This window comes from Pristiophorus japonicus, chromosome 1, assembly GCF_044704955.1.
Source record: "Pristiophorus japonicus isolate sPriJap1 chromosome 1, sPriJap1.hap1, whole genome shotgun sequence".
Classification (NCBI taxonomy): Eukaryota; Metazoa; Chordata; class Chondrichthyes; family Pristiophoridae; genus Pristiophorus; species Pristiophorus japonicus.
The window spans coordinates 62,509,296-62,525,754 of record NC_091977.1 but is presented as its reverse complement, the minus strand read 5'-3'; the positions used below and the strand labels follow the sequence as shown (position 1 = coordinate 62,525,754).

Here is a 16,459-nt window from a genome sequence, read left to right as displayed (position 1 = left end):
CCACGTGAGTATATTACCCCCAATACCATGAGCTTTAATTTTGCACACCAATCTCTTGTGTGGGACCTTGTCAAAAGCCTTTTGAATGTCCAAATACACCACATCCACTGGTTCTCCCTTATCCACTCTATTAGTTATATCCTCAAAAAATTCAAGAAGATTTGTCAAGCATGATTTCCCCTTCATAAATCCATGCTGACTTGGACCGATCCTGTCAGTGCTTTCTGAATGTGCTGCTATTTCATCCCTAATAATTGATTCCAACATTTTCCCCACTACTGATGTCAGGCTAACCGGTCTATAATTATCCGCTTTCTCTCTCCCTCCCTTTTTAAAAAGTGGTGTTACATTAGCTACCCTCCAGTCCATAGGAACTGATCCAGAGTCGATAGCCTGTTGGAAAATGATCACCAATGCATCCACTATTTCTAGGGCCACTTGCTTATGTACTCTGGGATGCAGACTATCAGGCCCCGGGGATTTATCTGCCTTCAATCCTATCAATTTCCCTAACACAATTTCCCGCCTAATAAGGATATCCTTCAGTTCCTCTTTCTCACTAAACCCTCGGTCCCCTAGTACTTACGAAAGGTTATTTGTGTCTTCCTTTGTGAAGACAGAACCAAAGTATTTGTTTAATTGGTCTGCCATTTCTTTGTTCCCCATTATAAATTCACCTGAATCCGACTGCAAGGGACCTACGTTTGTCTTCACTAATCTTTTTCTCTTCACATATCTATAGAAGCTTTTGCAGCCAGTTTTTATGTTCCCGGCAAGCTTCTTCTCGTACTTTATTTTCCCCCTCTTAATTAAACCCTTTGTCGTCCTCTGCTGAATTTTAAATTTTCCCAGTCCTCAGGTCTGCTGCGATTTCTGGCCAATTTATATGCCTCTTCCTTGGATTTAACACTATCCTTAATTTCCCTTGTTAGCCATGTTTGAGCCACCTTCCCCATTTTATTTTTACTCCAGACAGGGATCTACAATTGCTAGAGTTCATCCATGTGATCTTTAAATGTTTGCCTTTGCCTATCCACCGTCAATCCTTTAAGTATCCTTTGCCAGTCTATTCGAGCTAATTCACGCCTCAAACCATTGAAGTTACCTTTCCTTAAGTTCAGGACCCTAGTTTCTGAATTAACTGTGTCATTCTCCATCCTAATAAAGAATTCTACCATATTATGGTCACTCTTCCCCAAGGGGTCTTGCACAAGATTGCTAATTAGTCCTTTCTCATTACACATCACCCAGTCTAGGATGGCCAGCTCCCTGGTTGGTTCCTCGACATAATGGTCTAGAAAACCATCCCTAATACACTCCAGGAAATGGTCCTCCACCGCATTGCTACCAGTTTGATTAGCCCAATCAATATGTAGATTAAAGTCACCCATGATAACTGCTGTACCTTTATTGAATGCATCCCTAATTTCTTCATTGAATTTTCTCCAAATTCATGAGATCTCATGCGCTTTCGGATTACTGTTGAAGACTGATCTTTCCGGTAACATTATATGGATCTATAAACCTTGTATTGCTGCTTCACCATTTATAGAATGTTAACCAAATGTGACCAGTGATTTCTTGTTGAAGTGTACATTTTTTTTAAATGGTGCACTGGAAATTTTGTGTAAAAATTATGGAAAATCACTTGGGAACAGAATTTTTTTAAAAAGGTTTCTGAACAGTTTGATGTGAAGCTTTGGCTTTCTTATTTGCACGTTAGTAAATCTTGTCCACTTCCTGTTATCAGCAACGTGATCTAAATTCAAAAGGCAATAAATCAGTTCTTGCAACAGTCTGGATCCATTAAATCTCAAAGATTTCCCAAACACACTTCTGCAAAGATCTATATCTTTATAGAAATAGATTTTTCAGTTCAGACATTTGCATGTTTCTATGTATGTGGCCCATTTCAAATTGCTTCTTTTAATTTTAGATTTTAGTGTCCTGAAAAAGCAATTTTGGCATGGTGCCAGCTGGATATGTTTGTTTACTATGGGTATGTTATAGATATATTGTGTAGTATGAGCATTCAGTTGCTTTAGCAATTGAATAAATTACCAATATGTAGCACTACTCCAGACAAAAATAATTTGTTCTTCCCTTATTAATGAGGGGATTTTTGTGACGGTTGCTCATCTTGATTTATCTGGAAAATTGATGTTCACAATTCCCAGTTTATGTCAAATCCTTGAAGGTTCAGATCGAAATGTTTTCCTTTCATTGATTTATACAGATTATGACCTTAAAGGTCCGTTTGAATTTGGTTCAATTTTCTTGTGTTAAGGTCTGTTGTGGTATAGATTCTTGCACTCTGTACTGGGAATGCTCTACCAGTTCCCGACTGGGTTGCTGCTGGACCATGCAGAATTGTCCAGTAAACCGATCATGAAGCAAATGTGCAGCTGTCTACAACGCAGCCTGTTGCTGCCTTGTGGATAAAGGAAAGTGATGGTGGGTGCCAGCAGTAGAGAAACAGTGATGCATGATATTTGAAATCTTACTGCAAAAGAATCTTACCAGAATAAAACAACTCACCTTTCTAAATTGTATTTTAAAGATATTCTGTGCTTTGTAATTTCATTTAATCTCCTGAGTTTGTCATGTTTTCGGGACGATCAATAACTAATATACACCGGAGTTCTCGATTTTATCCGAAAAATTGTATACCAAAAACATTTAATACTAAAAATTAAATAAATGCAGTTTTTAAAATTAAGCCAGAGTATGGGATTTACCAGAGTCATTTAATCTTTATCAAAATCTTTGTCTTCTAATCCCATGAGCCAACCAGTATAGACACTTGAGGCCAAGCCTGTCAATTGATGTAAATGGTAGCCCATGCTGCATGGTTCCAGATGTGCTGTGCAGTGGATACTTATTGACTGTCTCCATTGAAATCCAAAAATGCTAGCCTTAGTTTTCAGCACTCTTCATAACCAGATCACTGCTCTATCTAATTTTTGCACCATTTTTATATGAAATCCAATCTTTTTTGAGAAACATAATTTTATAAAATGATTTTCTTGACCAAGTGCAAGCTAAACATTCTTCAGCGGTTTAAATCACCAGTAGATTGATAGTTTAGAAAAAAATAATTGTTGATTCTTCATCACAGCAAGAAAGGAGATTGCAGTGAAAGGAATGATACAAAAGTGATAGTTTTTATGATTGGTTCTGCAGAAATCTTGAAGTTTTGGATCTGTAAGACACCAAACACTTTTTTTCTAAAACAAAATCTACTGGAGCAAGGCTGCAATATTTTTCCCTTATTTTGCAGTGGGTTCATTTTTGAGTTACATTACCATTCTCATCAAAGATAAACTTTTAAGGTTAGCGTATTTCAATCAAGGGAAGGTTAATCAATTTACTTTGCCATTTTAAATCTAGACTGTACAAGTTAGGTGTTGACCACTTGAAACAGATTTATTAGATGAGAGCCATTGTCAACAGTTTCTTTCCATGGTATGTTTGTCTCTTAAAGGTTGAATTTGCAGATTAAGTAACGGCAAAAGTTGCTGCTTTGCAGTTGCCGTTCCGTTAAACTAGTAGTGCAACCATTATTATTGTACTGATCTTGGTCTAGGTGACCAATATCTATTTCAAGCTCAATGTTTCCATGTGTATATGGCCATGCTTGGTTTGAAAAAGGACTTTGTTAATGGAATAAAACATTTCTGATTAAAACATGACTCCTGGGGATAAAACATTGTGGAATATAATGTTCTTTCGAGATTGTAATTATGGCTAATGCTGTTATCTTAATTACAAGGCAGAAAATATCAATTTCATGATTTATTTTGCTTCAGTGGAACCAATTGCAGATCGTGTAAATGTAAAAGTAGTTACTCAACAGACAAGTTTAAATATCAAAATTACTGAACACCTCAGGCTATCTTTTTTTAAATCACTTTTTCCCATTTTCAATCCTAATACTCTAACCATAACTATTAACAACATGTCATGCACATATTGTTAATGCACATATAGGGTAGATTTTCGTCTTCAGTGCCTGCCATTAATCTGCTGCAGTGGATTGCCCAACCAATGTAGAACCTGCCTGATTTTCAATAGAATGCGAATCGGGAAAGTTCAATATCGGGCGAGCGAACTGTTCCAGCAGATTACTGACCAGGTGCCGAAAATGAAAATCTCTCCCTATGGATTTTCTGTGACTTTCAACATAGGATTTCCCACTTTTGTAGTGTTGTAAATATCCAGTATCAATGCGTGTTGACTATAAAGCTGCATTGGAAGGGAACGACTGAACTGAACCTATTGAAGATTGAAGTATTGAATACTGCTCGACCCACAGGATTATACGCAATGGTTTTGTGAATGCAAAACTATTAATGCCTATTAGGAGCTATTTGTAGAAGTAAAGATTATTTTAGCCTATTTAGGTTAATAGTGCTGCTTTTGGTCAAAAATAAGTTTTGTTTATGCTAATTATTTCCAAAATTGTTGGTTGTTGCTTCCAGTCTACCCCTCTTCATCTGGCAGCCGGTTACAATCGTGTCCGGATTGTTCAACTCCTTCTCCAGCACGGAGCCGATGTACACGCCAAGGACAAAGGGTGAGTTAAGGACTGAATTTAATGTGGTGCTTAAGTTATATATCTCCTTGGCTCTGAATGCATTTCAGAGCCATCAAAGGCCATCGACTAATAACTTCATAGAAGATGTTAACCCAGGAGAATCTTGCTATTTTTGCTAGTTGCTGAAATGCATGGCTCCTTGGAGCAGCACTTTACGTGGGATTGTTTGGTAATTAAATAGCTAGAACTGCTGGGGAAGGTAACTATTAATATAAGGTCAAGTACATTGTAATACATGACCTTGGATTAATCTTTGTACTGTTTAAAAAAAAAAAAAAAAAAAATGTTTGCTCTCAAGCTCAAAATTTTTTTTTAAGAATACATTTTACTTGCCCACATTTTTCTGCAGACTATAGCAGCAATATGTTAAACGTAAACGTACAGCAGTGCAGCCCAGAGTGTAAACACACTGTCCAGTGACTCGTCACAGATGGCCTTACCATCTTTCCACAAACCCAAATTACATAAGGGTCACATTCCTTTCTTTGTTGTAACTTATTTTAAATTTCACTTTAAAGTCTAAGACTCACCACAACATGGTTCACTTGCTGACTGAGGCTGCCTTCCTAGTGCAGTTTTCTGGGGTGAGGGAATGAAATACTTGGTATAATTGTCCTACCAATCTCTGCTGCTCTACTGAAAATGAGAAACTCTGCTGTACCAGCTGCCCAAAAGTTAACACTTAGGCAAGCATTGATGTCTGACCTGCATCGAGAGAAAAATTGAGACATTTTAAAAGTTTAATCTGTATATAAAATATCTAACAGTAAAGTACTGTAACAAATTTTCTGTCTGGTGCATAATTGAAGTACTACTTTGAAACTGGTTAGGGTACTTTTATGTCTACAAAAGAAAATGCACTTGAGTGCTAAGCTTAAATCAGATTAATGGGAAAATAGATTTGAACTTAGTATACATCCAATGTGGCACACAGAGAAAAAGCTTAAACATCCCTCTAATAGAATATGAAACACAGAAAATGAGACTAATTTTGCAGAGCCCAAACGAACTTATTGACGTATATAAGGTAAGCAAATCTATCAAAGCATTAATTGGCCTCCAATCACTTTAGACTGAACAGACCTGTTATTTGTCTTGCATACAGTGTCTATGGTCTAGAGTGGGCCATAAGGTAGTCGATTTGTCTGCTCGTGCAACTTCTGGTATCAAATGAGTGTCTCAAGCCATTATCCCACAGGTGTAGGGGCTTTCATTCTACTCTTAAAGCAGTCAAGAACTCTTCTTGCTTTCTGTTCATCACTGAAATAAGAATAATTAGTCAGTGTCCTGTTATGTGTAAGAACATTTTTTTTCAGGAAGTGTGTAAATGTAAAGCACTGAAATGAAGTACTCTGGCAGCTATGTGTGTTCTCTTGCTTTAGCTAATTTTGTGACCTCATTTTTATTTTCAAAGGCTGATAAATGTGTTCAGGCACTGATTTATTTAAACCACTGAGTGGTAATCAATGCACAAGTGTTTCAATTTGTCGAAGTAATTGTAGGACTTGTATTTAATTTGTATGGTTTAAATTTTAAGGTTTTACAATTTTTATCATTAGTTTCAGGTGATTTAGTAAGAAACTTTAAGCTGAAGTAGTCTCAGCCACAAAAGTAAACAACAATTTAAAGTCTTCAATAAAATATAAGTCTAGATAAACCTAAAACACCTAGGTTTCAGCCTTGGTTCAGTGGGAGCCTCTGAGTCAGCAGATTGTGGGTTGAAGTCCTACTACGGAAACTTGAGCATATAATCTAGGCTGAAATTCTAGTACTGAGGGAGTGCTGCACTGTAAGGTACTGTTTTTCGAATGAGATTTTAAACTGAGGCCCCACCTGCCCTCTCGGGTGGATGTAAAAGATCCTATGATACTATTCAAAGTGCAGGAGAATTCCCTCTTGTGTCCTGGCCAATATTTATCCCTCAACCAACATCACTAAAATAGGTGCTTCGGCACCTGCTTAAAATCTGTTACATCTCTAACTTCCAATTCTGACGAAAGGGGTCTCAGATCTGAAGCGTTAACTGTTTCTCCATGGATGCTGCCTAGCCTGTGTTTCCAGCATTTTCAGTTTTTGTCACTAAAATAGATTATCTACTCATTTACTCATTGCTGTTTGAGGGACCTTGTTGTGTGCAAATTGGCTGCCATGTTTCCTACATTATAACAATGACTACACTGAAAAGGAATTTATTAGCTGTAAAGAAAGCACTTTGAGGCGTCGTGAAAGACGCTATATAAATGTAAGTCTTTTAACATGTTTCCAGTGAACTGAATTGATGGGTATATGGTTTATTCAAGAAAACCAATGATCAAATGCAGAGCAAAAGGACCACTTTGAAGCAGGTCATTTACAATTTAAATGTGGGTCTTACTGGAGAATCTGACACATTTGTCTCCTGGTTAACATTTTCGTGGATTCTATAATTCTGCAAAAGCCTTAGTTTAAAAAATGCACGTTCAAAATTGGTGATGGTCACAGACTCTCCTATCAGTGGATGCTGGGATAATTGAAATTTTCAACTTTTAAAGACTTGGATGAGTAGATTGTTGTTGGTTATCAAGGGATATGAAACAAAGGTGGGTAAATGGTGAATGTAAAAGATTCCATTGTACTATTTTGAAAAAGAACAGGAGTTAATCCTGGTGTCCAGGCCAATATTTATTTGGTCATTATCACATTGCTGTGCGCAAGTTGACTGCCGTGTTTCCTACATTACAACAGTGACTACATTTCAAAAGTATTTCATTGGCTGTTGACATTCTGAGGTCATGAAAGGTGCTATATAAATGCAAGTCTCTTTTGTGCTAAGGTTGGATTAGTGCAATAAGATTGCTTTTCTGATATCCAATCTTGGATGTGCCACAGATTCTTCTAGCTAAACATTGGTAAGACCGAAGCCATCATATTCGGCACTTGCTCCATCCCCTTGTCACTAATTCCATCTGCGCTCCCTAGTTACTCTCTTACGATGAACCAGATGTCTTCTTTGACCCTGAGCTAGGCTTCTGACCCCTTATCCTCTCCATCACAAAGACCTCCTATTTCCACCTCCACCTCATCACCAACATCCACCCCTACCTCAGCCCATCTACTGCTGAACATCACATTCATGCCAGACTTGAGTAATCCAATGCACTCCTGACCAGTCTCCCATCCTCCACAATATTTAAACTTCCAACTCATCCAAAACTCCATTGGCCATCTCGCATCAACCCCGTTCACTCCTGTCCTCACTGATCTACATTGGTTCAAGTTCCTCAATTTGAAATTTAATATTTGCATCCTTGTATTTAAACCCATTCGCAATCTGGCCCTTTCTTACCTTTTGTAATGTCCTCTAGCCCCACAACCAACGTCCACTTTTTTTGGGAGTGCGCGACCCTTTAATGCCCATTCAAGTTCCTGTGCATGCTCAGTTTTCTTCTGTTTAAAAGCCGGTCCGCTGGCTGCGTGAGAGCTCCAGCTTAACGGGAACATTTCCCGCAACCCTCTGAGATATCTGCGCTCCTCTAATTTTGGCCTCTTGAGCATTCCCTAATTTTAATTGCTCCCCCATTGTTGGCCGTGCATTTAGCTTCCAAGGCCCGAAGCTCTGGAATTCCCAGCTTGAACCTCTCCGCCCCCTACTTCTCTTTCCTCTTTTAAGACACTCCTTAAAACCTACCTCTTTCATCAGACGTAATATCTTTTTTATAGCGCTTGTGATGTTTTACTATATAAATACAAGTTGTTGTAACAACAAGTCCTCGAGCCATCCCCCACCATTGATCATACCTTCAGCCATTGAGGCCCCACACTACAAATTCATCCCTAAACCCTCTTCTCCACCTCCCTTTCACGCTATAAAATCCTTCTTAAAACCCACCACTGGCAAAGATTTCAGCATCCATTTTTTGATTACATCTCTGAAGTGCTGTTGGACATTTGCAAGCTGTTGATATTTTCCATGCCATGTGAAATCTGAGGCATTTGACCCAATTAACACATTAGCTTCATTATTGTGTTTTCTCCAACAATTTTTATCTTATGAAACCAACTTCAGAATGTGTGGTCTTTAAGTTCAGTATCTTTCCTTTAAGAAGTTTTTAAGCCTTCACATACTATTTCGAGCAATTAAGAATACAAAATTTAAATTGTGCGGGGGTGAGGTTAGCAGGGAAACAGTAAATAGAAGTAATTTGAGCATCATTCCAGGGGACCTGATCAATAGGTTAAATGCCTTATTATTCTATTAAATTGTTTAGACATACTCTATTAAAATGTGCCTTTTGGAGTAAGCTATCAAGCCCTCCATAAATTGATCACTGAGAAGTAAACTTAAGCTAATCTGTTAAAGGCATTGTCGGGGGTGAGAAATGATGTGTAATAATAGCTATTCGTGTTACTACCTTCCATATTAATGAAATGTCTCAACAACATTCCCCTCAAATGTGTCTTAGTGAAATTGTTTGTAGCCTTGGGTTGTGCAATATGTGCAATTTCCCAGTTTATAATACCTTTTTCAAAAAAAACATTCGTCTTGTTTGCTATCAATTCTACGTACATTCTTTTAAACTGACATTCACCAATGTGTCCATTTGTGGTTATAGGAACATAGCAACAGGGGTAGGCCATTCAACCCCTTGAGCCTGTTCCGTCATTTAATTAGATCAGAGGTTCCCAAACTTTACTTATTGCATACCCCTATCCAGATCGACCAACTGCCTGCGTACCTCTCCAGTCCAAGTAAATCCCATTTCGATGTACCTTTCATTATATTTAGGTCTCTTTGTTATAGATCCTATTTTGTGACTAGTGTCAATGGGCTCAAGTTTCGGCTCAAGTTGTTCCTATTTTTTTGGAGCAACTAGTTTAGAATGGAGTATCTTAGAAATTGCAATTCTCGGCATTTAGTTTTCTCCAATTCTAGTGAGTTAGAATAGATTTGTTTTAGAACAAATTTTTTTTCAAAAGGAGGCGTTACCAGCCAATTACGCCTGTTTTGCAAGTTTAGCAGCGAAAACTTACTCCAATCGAACTCGGAATGGAGTAAGTGTAGATTTTTGTACGTTCAGAAAAACCTTGCCTACACTTTATAAATTAGGCGTAGGGAACGAGAGATTTGGCGGGGGGTGGGGGGGGGGGAGTTTACAAGTATTAAACACTTCACTTTTACAAATAAAGAGCCATCATCAATAATAAATGATAAATAAATCAATAAATCAACCAATAAATCAATCAAATAAAAAATGTAAAGTTTCTACTCGCCTACTGCAGCATGGGAACCCTCCAACAGCCTGCTGGGACGGGCCCCCCTGCTGCCGGTCGGGCGGGCCCCGCTGCTGACGGGGACTACGGGCAGGCCCTGCCGCCGACCAGGACTTCAGGCGGGGCCCGCCCCCAGCAGACGACGGACCGCTGACCAGGACATCGGGTGGGCCCCGCCACCAATGCCAAGGCCTCCGGGCAGGGCCCGCCCCCAACAGACGCCGGACCACTGACCAGGACTTCGGGCGGGCCCCGCCGTCGTTGCCGAGGACTTCGGGCGGGGCCCGTCCCCAGCCGACGCCGGACCGCCGACCAGGACTTTGGGCGGGGCCCACCGAGGACTTCGGGCGGGGCCCACCCCCAGGATACGCCGGACCGCCGGCCAGGACTTGGGCGGGCCCCCACGGAAGAGGTAAGGGCAGTCAGGCCACTCGGCCCGGGATAGGAGCGACGTCCCTTCAGCCAGGGATAGTATCGTCGCCCGGAGACGGGGAGGGCCAGGAGCTACTGCGCACGCGCGCAGCTGCCGGCACTGTTTTTGGCGCAGGGCTGTAGCTCCGCCCCCAGCAGCTCCTGCTGCTCCGCGCCAACCTGGAAACAGGCCTACAGATATTGGAGAATTGCGAGGTAAGTATTCGGTGCCATTTCTCTTCTACAAATTAGGCAGGCCTCTCTGATGTGCGCTGCTCTAGCGGGGGTCCGAAACTTGAGCCCATTGTTTCGCTTCATAAGCTGAGATTTGCATGTTGAGTCAGTAATCGTCATCTCACCAATGATTTCAGCAAGTGCACTGATGCTGGCATGACAAATTTAATTACTTTGCTTCTCATCACTGATGCTTTTTGTGTTTTTCTTAACACTAGCTGTCTTTAGCCATTTTTCACTGTTATTCCTGATAAATACAGTTATAGTGTGACTTATAGCCGAAAAAAAAGACAACCTAGTTCTGAGCTCAATTAGACTGGATAGTTGCTGGGCAACTGAAACCATGCTGTAGTGTACGGTGATTGGAGGCGAGGGCTCTGTACGCCATCATCTCTGTGTATCTGTGTTCTCATTGGTACATTTTGAAATAAATTCGCTACTTTATTTAACAAATTCCCACAGAGTTTTAAAGCTTTGCCTGAGTAGCCCATTATAAAAATGCAATAAAGAAATAAAATGATTAATAAATAAAATCCACCATTAGACAATTTCTCTCTTGTATTCCCCAGAGATGTCCCCAGGGGTACACATATCATAATTTAGGAACTCCTGAATTAGATCATGGTTGATCCGTATCTTAACTCCATCAACCCACCTTGATTCCGTAACGCTTAATACCCATGCTTAACAAAAATGTATCGATCTCCGTTTTGAAACTTGCAATTGAACTCGCTTCAACAGTGTTTTGTGGAGACACTTCCAGATTTCCACTGCCCTTTTTGTGAAGGAGTGTTTTCTGGCATCAGCCTTGAACAGCGTAACTCTAATTTTAAAGATATGCTCCCTTGTTCTGGTGTCCCCCACCAGAGGAAATAGTTTCTGTCTATCTACCCTATCACATCCTTTAATCATCTTAAAACACCTGTTATATCCCCCATTAATCTTCTATATTCAAGGAAATACAAGCCTAATCTATGCAATCTAGCCCTCATAATGTAACCCTTTTAGCCCCGATATCATTCTAGTGAATTTGTGCTACACCCCCTACAAGGCCATCTATCCTTCCTGAGGTGCAGTGCCCAGAACTGATTGCAGTACTCCAGATGGGATCCAACCAGAGCTCTATACAGCTGTAACATAATTTCCACTCCTTTATATTCCAGCCCTCTTAAGATAAAGGCCAATTTTCTATCAGCATTTTAAATTATTTTTGTACCCACCCAGCTTTTAGTGATTTGTGTACTTGGATCCCAACTCGCCAGTTAGAAAATACTCTGATCTATCATTTTTGGATCCAGAGTGGATGATCTCACACTTTCCCACATTGAATTCCATCTGCACAGTTTTACTCACTCGCTTCGTCTTTCAATGTTCGTTTGCAACTTTCTGCTCCGATCTACACTACTGTGCTGCCTAACTTAGTGTTGTCAGCAAACTTAGATATACACCACTCTTTTCTTTCATCCAAGTAATTTATAAATATAGTGAAAGACTATACCCCGATACAGATCCCTGGCGGACACCGCTAATCACATCCTGCCAATTTGAGTACATAATCCCTTATCTCTAGTCTCTGTTTCCTACTCCCCAACCAATTCTCCATCCAAGTCAATAGGTTGCCTCCAATTCTATGCACGCTCATTTTTTGTTGAGTCTCTTACATGGAACCTTGTTGAATGTTATCTGGATGTCCATATAAATAACATCCATAGACACTCACTTATCTACCACGTTAGTCACCTCCTCAAAATATTTAACGAGGTTCATTAGACATGACTTGCCCTTTATAAATCCATGCTGGATCTCTGATCAGTTCATATTTGTCCAAATGCTCAATCACTCTATCACTAATAATTGATTCTCATAACTTCCCCACAACTGACGTTCGACTAATAAACCTAAAATTTCCCGAGTTTATCTCTCCTACCCTTAAATCGTGGAGTGACGTTGGCAATTATCCAATCCAAGGAGCTAATTCCTGAATCGAGAGAATTTTGGAAGATCATGACTAATGCAGAAACAATTTCCTCACCTACTTTTAATGCTCTGGGGTGGTAACTATCGGATCCTGGAGATTTGCTAATCTTTAATCTCATTAGTTTCTTCGTCACCCTGTTTTTTACTTGTATTGCATCTAGTTAGTTCCACCCCTTGATTAATTTTTAGATTTCCTTATATCTGGTATTTTATTGTGATCCTCTATTGTGAAAACTGATACCAAGTAGCTATGTAGTAAATCTGCTATTTCCTGATTTCCAATTACAGTATCACCTGCGTCTGTCATTAGGGGTACACAGTATTCTTAGCCACCCTCTCTTAATATATTTGTAAAAACCTTTAGTGTTGCCCTGGATATAAGAACATAAGAACATAAGAATTAGGAACAGGAGTTGGCCATCTAGCCCCTCGAACCTGCTCCGCTATTCAACAAGATCATGGCTGATCTGGCCGTGGACTCAGCTCCTCTTACCCGCCCGCTCCCCATAACCCTTAATTCCCTTATTGGTTAAAAATGTATCTATCTGTGACTTGAATACATTCAATGAACTAGCCTCAACTGCTTCCTTGGGCAGAGAATTCCACAGATTCACAACCCCCTGGGAGAAGAAATTCCTTCTCAAGTCGGTTTTAAATTGGCTCCCCCATATTTTGAGGCTGTGCCCCCTAGTTCTAGTCTCCCCGACCAGTGGAAACAACCTCTCTGCCTCTATCTTGTCTATCCCTTTCATTATTTAAAATGTTTCTATAAGATTACCCCTCATCCTTCTGAACTCCCAACGAGTAAAGACCCAGTCTACTCAATCTATCATAGAAACATAGAAACATAGAAAATAGGTGCAGGAGTAGGCCATTCGGCCCTTCTAGCCTGCACCGCCATTCAATGAGTTCATGGCTGAACATTCAACTTCAGTACCCCATTCCTGCTTTCTCGCCATACCCCTTGATCCCCCTAGTAGTAAGGACCTCATCTAACTCCTTTTTGAATATATTTAGTGAATTGGCCTCAACAACTTTCTGTGGGAGAGAATTCCACAGGTTCACCACTCTCTGGGTGAAGAAGTTCCTCCGCATCTCGGTCCTAAATGGCTTACCCCTTATCCTTAGACTGTGACCTCTGGTTCTGGACTTCCCCAACATTGGGAACATTCTTCCTGCATCTAACCTGTCTAACCCCGTCAGGATTTTAAATGTTTCTATGAGGTCCCCTCTCATTCTTCTGAACTCCAGTGAATACAAGCCCAGTTGATCCAGTCTTTCTTGATAGGTCAGTCCCGCCATCCCGGGAATCAGTCTGGTGAACCTTTGCTGCACTCCTGAATAGCAAGAATGTCCTTCCTCAGGTTAGGAGACCAAAACTGTACACAATACTCCAGGTGTGGCCTCACCAATGCCCTGTACAACTGTAGCAACACCTCCCTGCCCCTGTACTCAAATCCCCTTGCTATGAAGGCCAACATGCCATTTGCTTTCTTAACCGCCTGCTGCACCTGCATGCCAGCCTTCAATGACTGATGTACCATGACACCCAGGTCTCTTTGCACCTCCCCTTTTCCTAATCTGTCACCATTCAGATAATAGTCTGTCTCTCTGTTTTTACCACCAAAGTGGATAACCTCACATTTATCCACATTATACTTCATCTGCCATGCATTTGCCCACTCACCTAACCTATCCAAGTCGCTCTGCAGCCTCACAGCATCCTCCTCGCAGCTCACACTGCCACCCAACTTAGTGTCATCCGCAAATTTGGAGATACTACATTTAATCCCCTCATCTAAATCATTAATGTACATCATAAGGTAACCCCCTCATCTCCAGAATCAGCCTCGTGAATCGTCTCTGTACCCCCTCCAAAGCTAGTATATCCTTCCTTAAGTAAGGTGACCAAAACTGCACGCAGTACTCCAGGTGCGGCCTCACCAATACCCTATACAGTTGCAGCAGGACCTCCCTGCTTTTGTACTCCATCCCTTTCGCAATGAAGGCCAACATTCCATTTGCCTTCCTGATTAACTGCTGCACCTAAGGACCCCCAGGTCCCTCTGCACCGCAGCATGTTGTAATTTCTCCCCATTCAAATAATATTCCCTTTTACTGTTTTTCTTCCCCAAGGTGGATGACCTCACACTTTCCGACATTGTATTCCATCTGCCAAACCTTAGCTCATTCGCTTAACCTATCTAAATCTCTTTGCAACCTTTCTGTGTCCTCTGCACAACCCGCTTTCCCACTAATCTTTGTGTCATCTGCAAATTTTGTTACACTGCACTCTGTCCCCTCTTCCAGGTCATCTATGTATATTGTAAACAGTTGTGGTCCCAGCACCGATCCCTGTGGCACACCACTAACCACCGATTTCCAACCCGAGAAGGACCCATTTATCCCGACTCTCTGCTTTCTGTTCGCCAGCCAATTCTCTATTCATATACATTTCCTCTGACTCCACGTACCTTTATCTTCTGCAGTAACCTTTTGTGTGGCATCTTATCGAATGCCTTTTGAAAATCTAAATACACCACATCCATCGGTATACCTCTATCCGCCATGCTCGTTATATCCTCAAAGAATTCCAGTAAATTAGTTAAACATGATTTCCCCTTCATGAATCCATGTTGCGTCAGCTTGATTGCACTATTCCTATCTCGATGTCCCGCTATTTCTTCCTTAATGATAGCTTCAAGCATTTTCCCCACTACAGATGTTAAACTAACCGGCCTATAGTTACCTGCCTTTTGTCTGCCCCCTTTTTTAAACAGAGGCGTTACATTAGCTGCTTTCCAATCTGCTAGTACCTCCCCAGAGTCCAGAGAATTTTGGTAGATTATAACGAATGCATCTGCTATAACTTCCGTCATCTCTTTTAATACCCTGGGATGCATTTCATCAGGACCAGGGGACTTGTCCACCTTGAGTCCCATTAGCCTGTCCAGCACTACCACCCTAGTGATAGTGATTGTCTCAAGGTCCTCCCTTCCCACATTCCTGTGATCAGCAATTTTTTTCCCTCGCAAACTTTTTCTCTCAGATTCCACTTTGTTTAACTTACTTGAAAACATTTTAACGTAGCAATGAGGATGGTACAGTTTGCCTTAACATCCTGGGCCAGAGACAGGGTCCCAGCTTTAGATTGTCATGCAGTGCCCCCTGTTTGAAATGTATATAGATGTGCGGGGAATGTTAAGGAATGAGAATTGGCCGCATCTTGTTGGGTCTGCCACCCTACCTAAATGGTTGACTAGCCTACCAGTCCTGACTGTTCAGGTTCACATAAGCTGTGACCTGGATGAGAAACTTGCGGGTTATTAGCTTTTATGAGCTTCTACCTTGGCAGACAGTGGATAAGGATAAAAATTGGATGTGGGATTCAGTGAAGGTACTACAATTGAATTTCCTTGGGCAAATTAGTAAGATTTCTTTTCGAGAATAAAAATGGCATTTTAGGTAATATTCATTCATTTATATTTTTTTATGTAAAATTATTTCACTGACCTCTGTTTTCCCTCCTTAGTGGCCTTGTACCTCTTCATAATGCTTGTTCGTACGGCCATTATGAGGTCACTGAATTGCTGCTTAAGGTAAGACCAGCCATATTCACTTTTCGACTTCAAATCATAAATATAAAATTACCTGTGAACTGCCATATTTAAAACTTCATATTGTGCTTTTGTTTAACTTATTAAGCAATGGAATAGGTGTATCCTCTTTTCATTCTTTGTGTATACAGTTCTGGGATCTACTTGCGAAAGAAAAGTGGATATATTTTCTGTTCTCTAATTAAAAATGATCTATTTGAATGTAAAGAAATACAGCTGAGCTTGCTTTTGTTTTACTGGGAAAGCTGATTACAACAGTTCACATTGTTGGACACTTCAAAAGTTAGATTAAACTGAATCAGAGGCAGCTAGCGTCACATTACTGAGTTTTGTAAATTATGGGAACATATTAAGCAGCACTATTAACATTTTA

The 16,459-nt window shown here is 40.5% G+C and overlaps 1 protein-coding gene across 3 annotated transcripts in view; it reads left to right on the top strand.

The window, feature by feature from the left end:
- The window catches only part of tnksa (tankyrase, TRF1-interacting ankyrin-related ADP-ribose polymerase a), a 196,269-nt gene that overhangs the window by 120,847 nt on the left and 58,963 nt on the right, over window positions 1-16,459 (top strand). For all 3 annotated transcript variants that reach the window (XR_011593293.1, XM_070880229.1, XM_070880222.1), the window contains 2 exons: window positions 4,482-4,576; window positions 16,002-16,068. Coding sequence is in view for 2 of the 3 variants with exons in the window: in XM_070880229.1 (XP_070736330.1) it covers window positions 4,482-4,576; window positions 16,002-16,068 (162 nt within the window). In the remaining variant the exon portion in view is untranslated. The remainder of the gene's footprint in view (window positions 1-4,481; window positions 4,577-16,001; window positions 16,069-16,459) is intronic.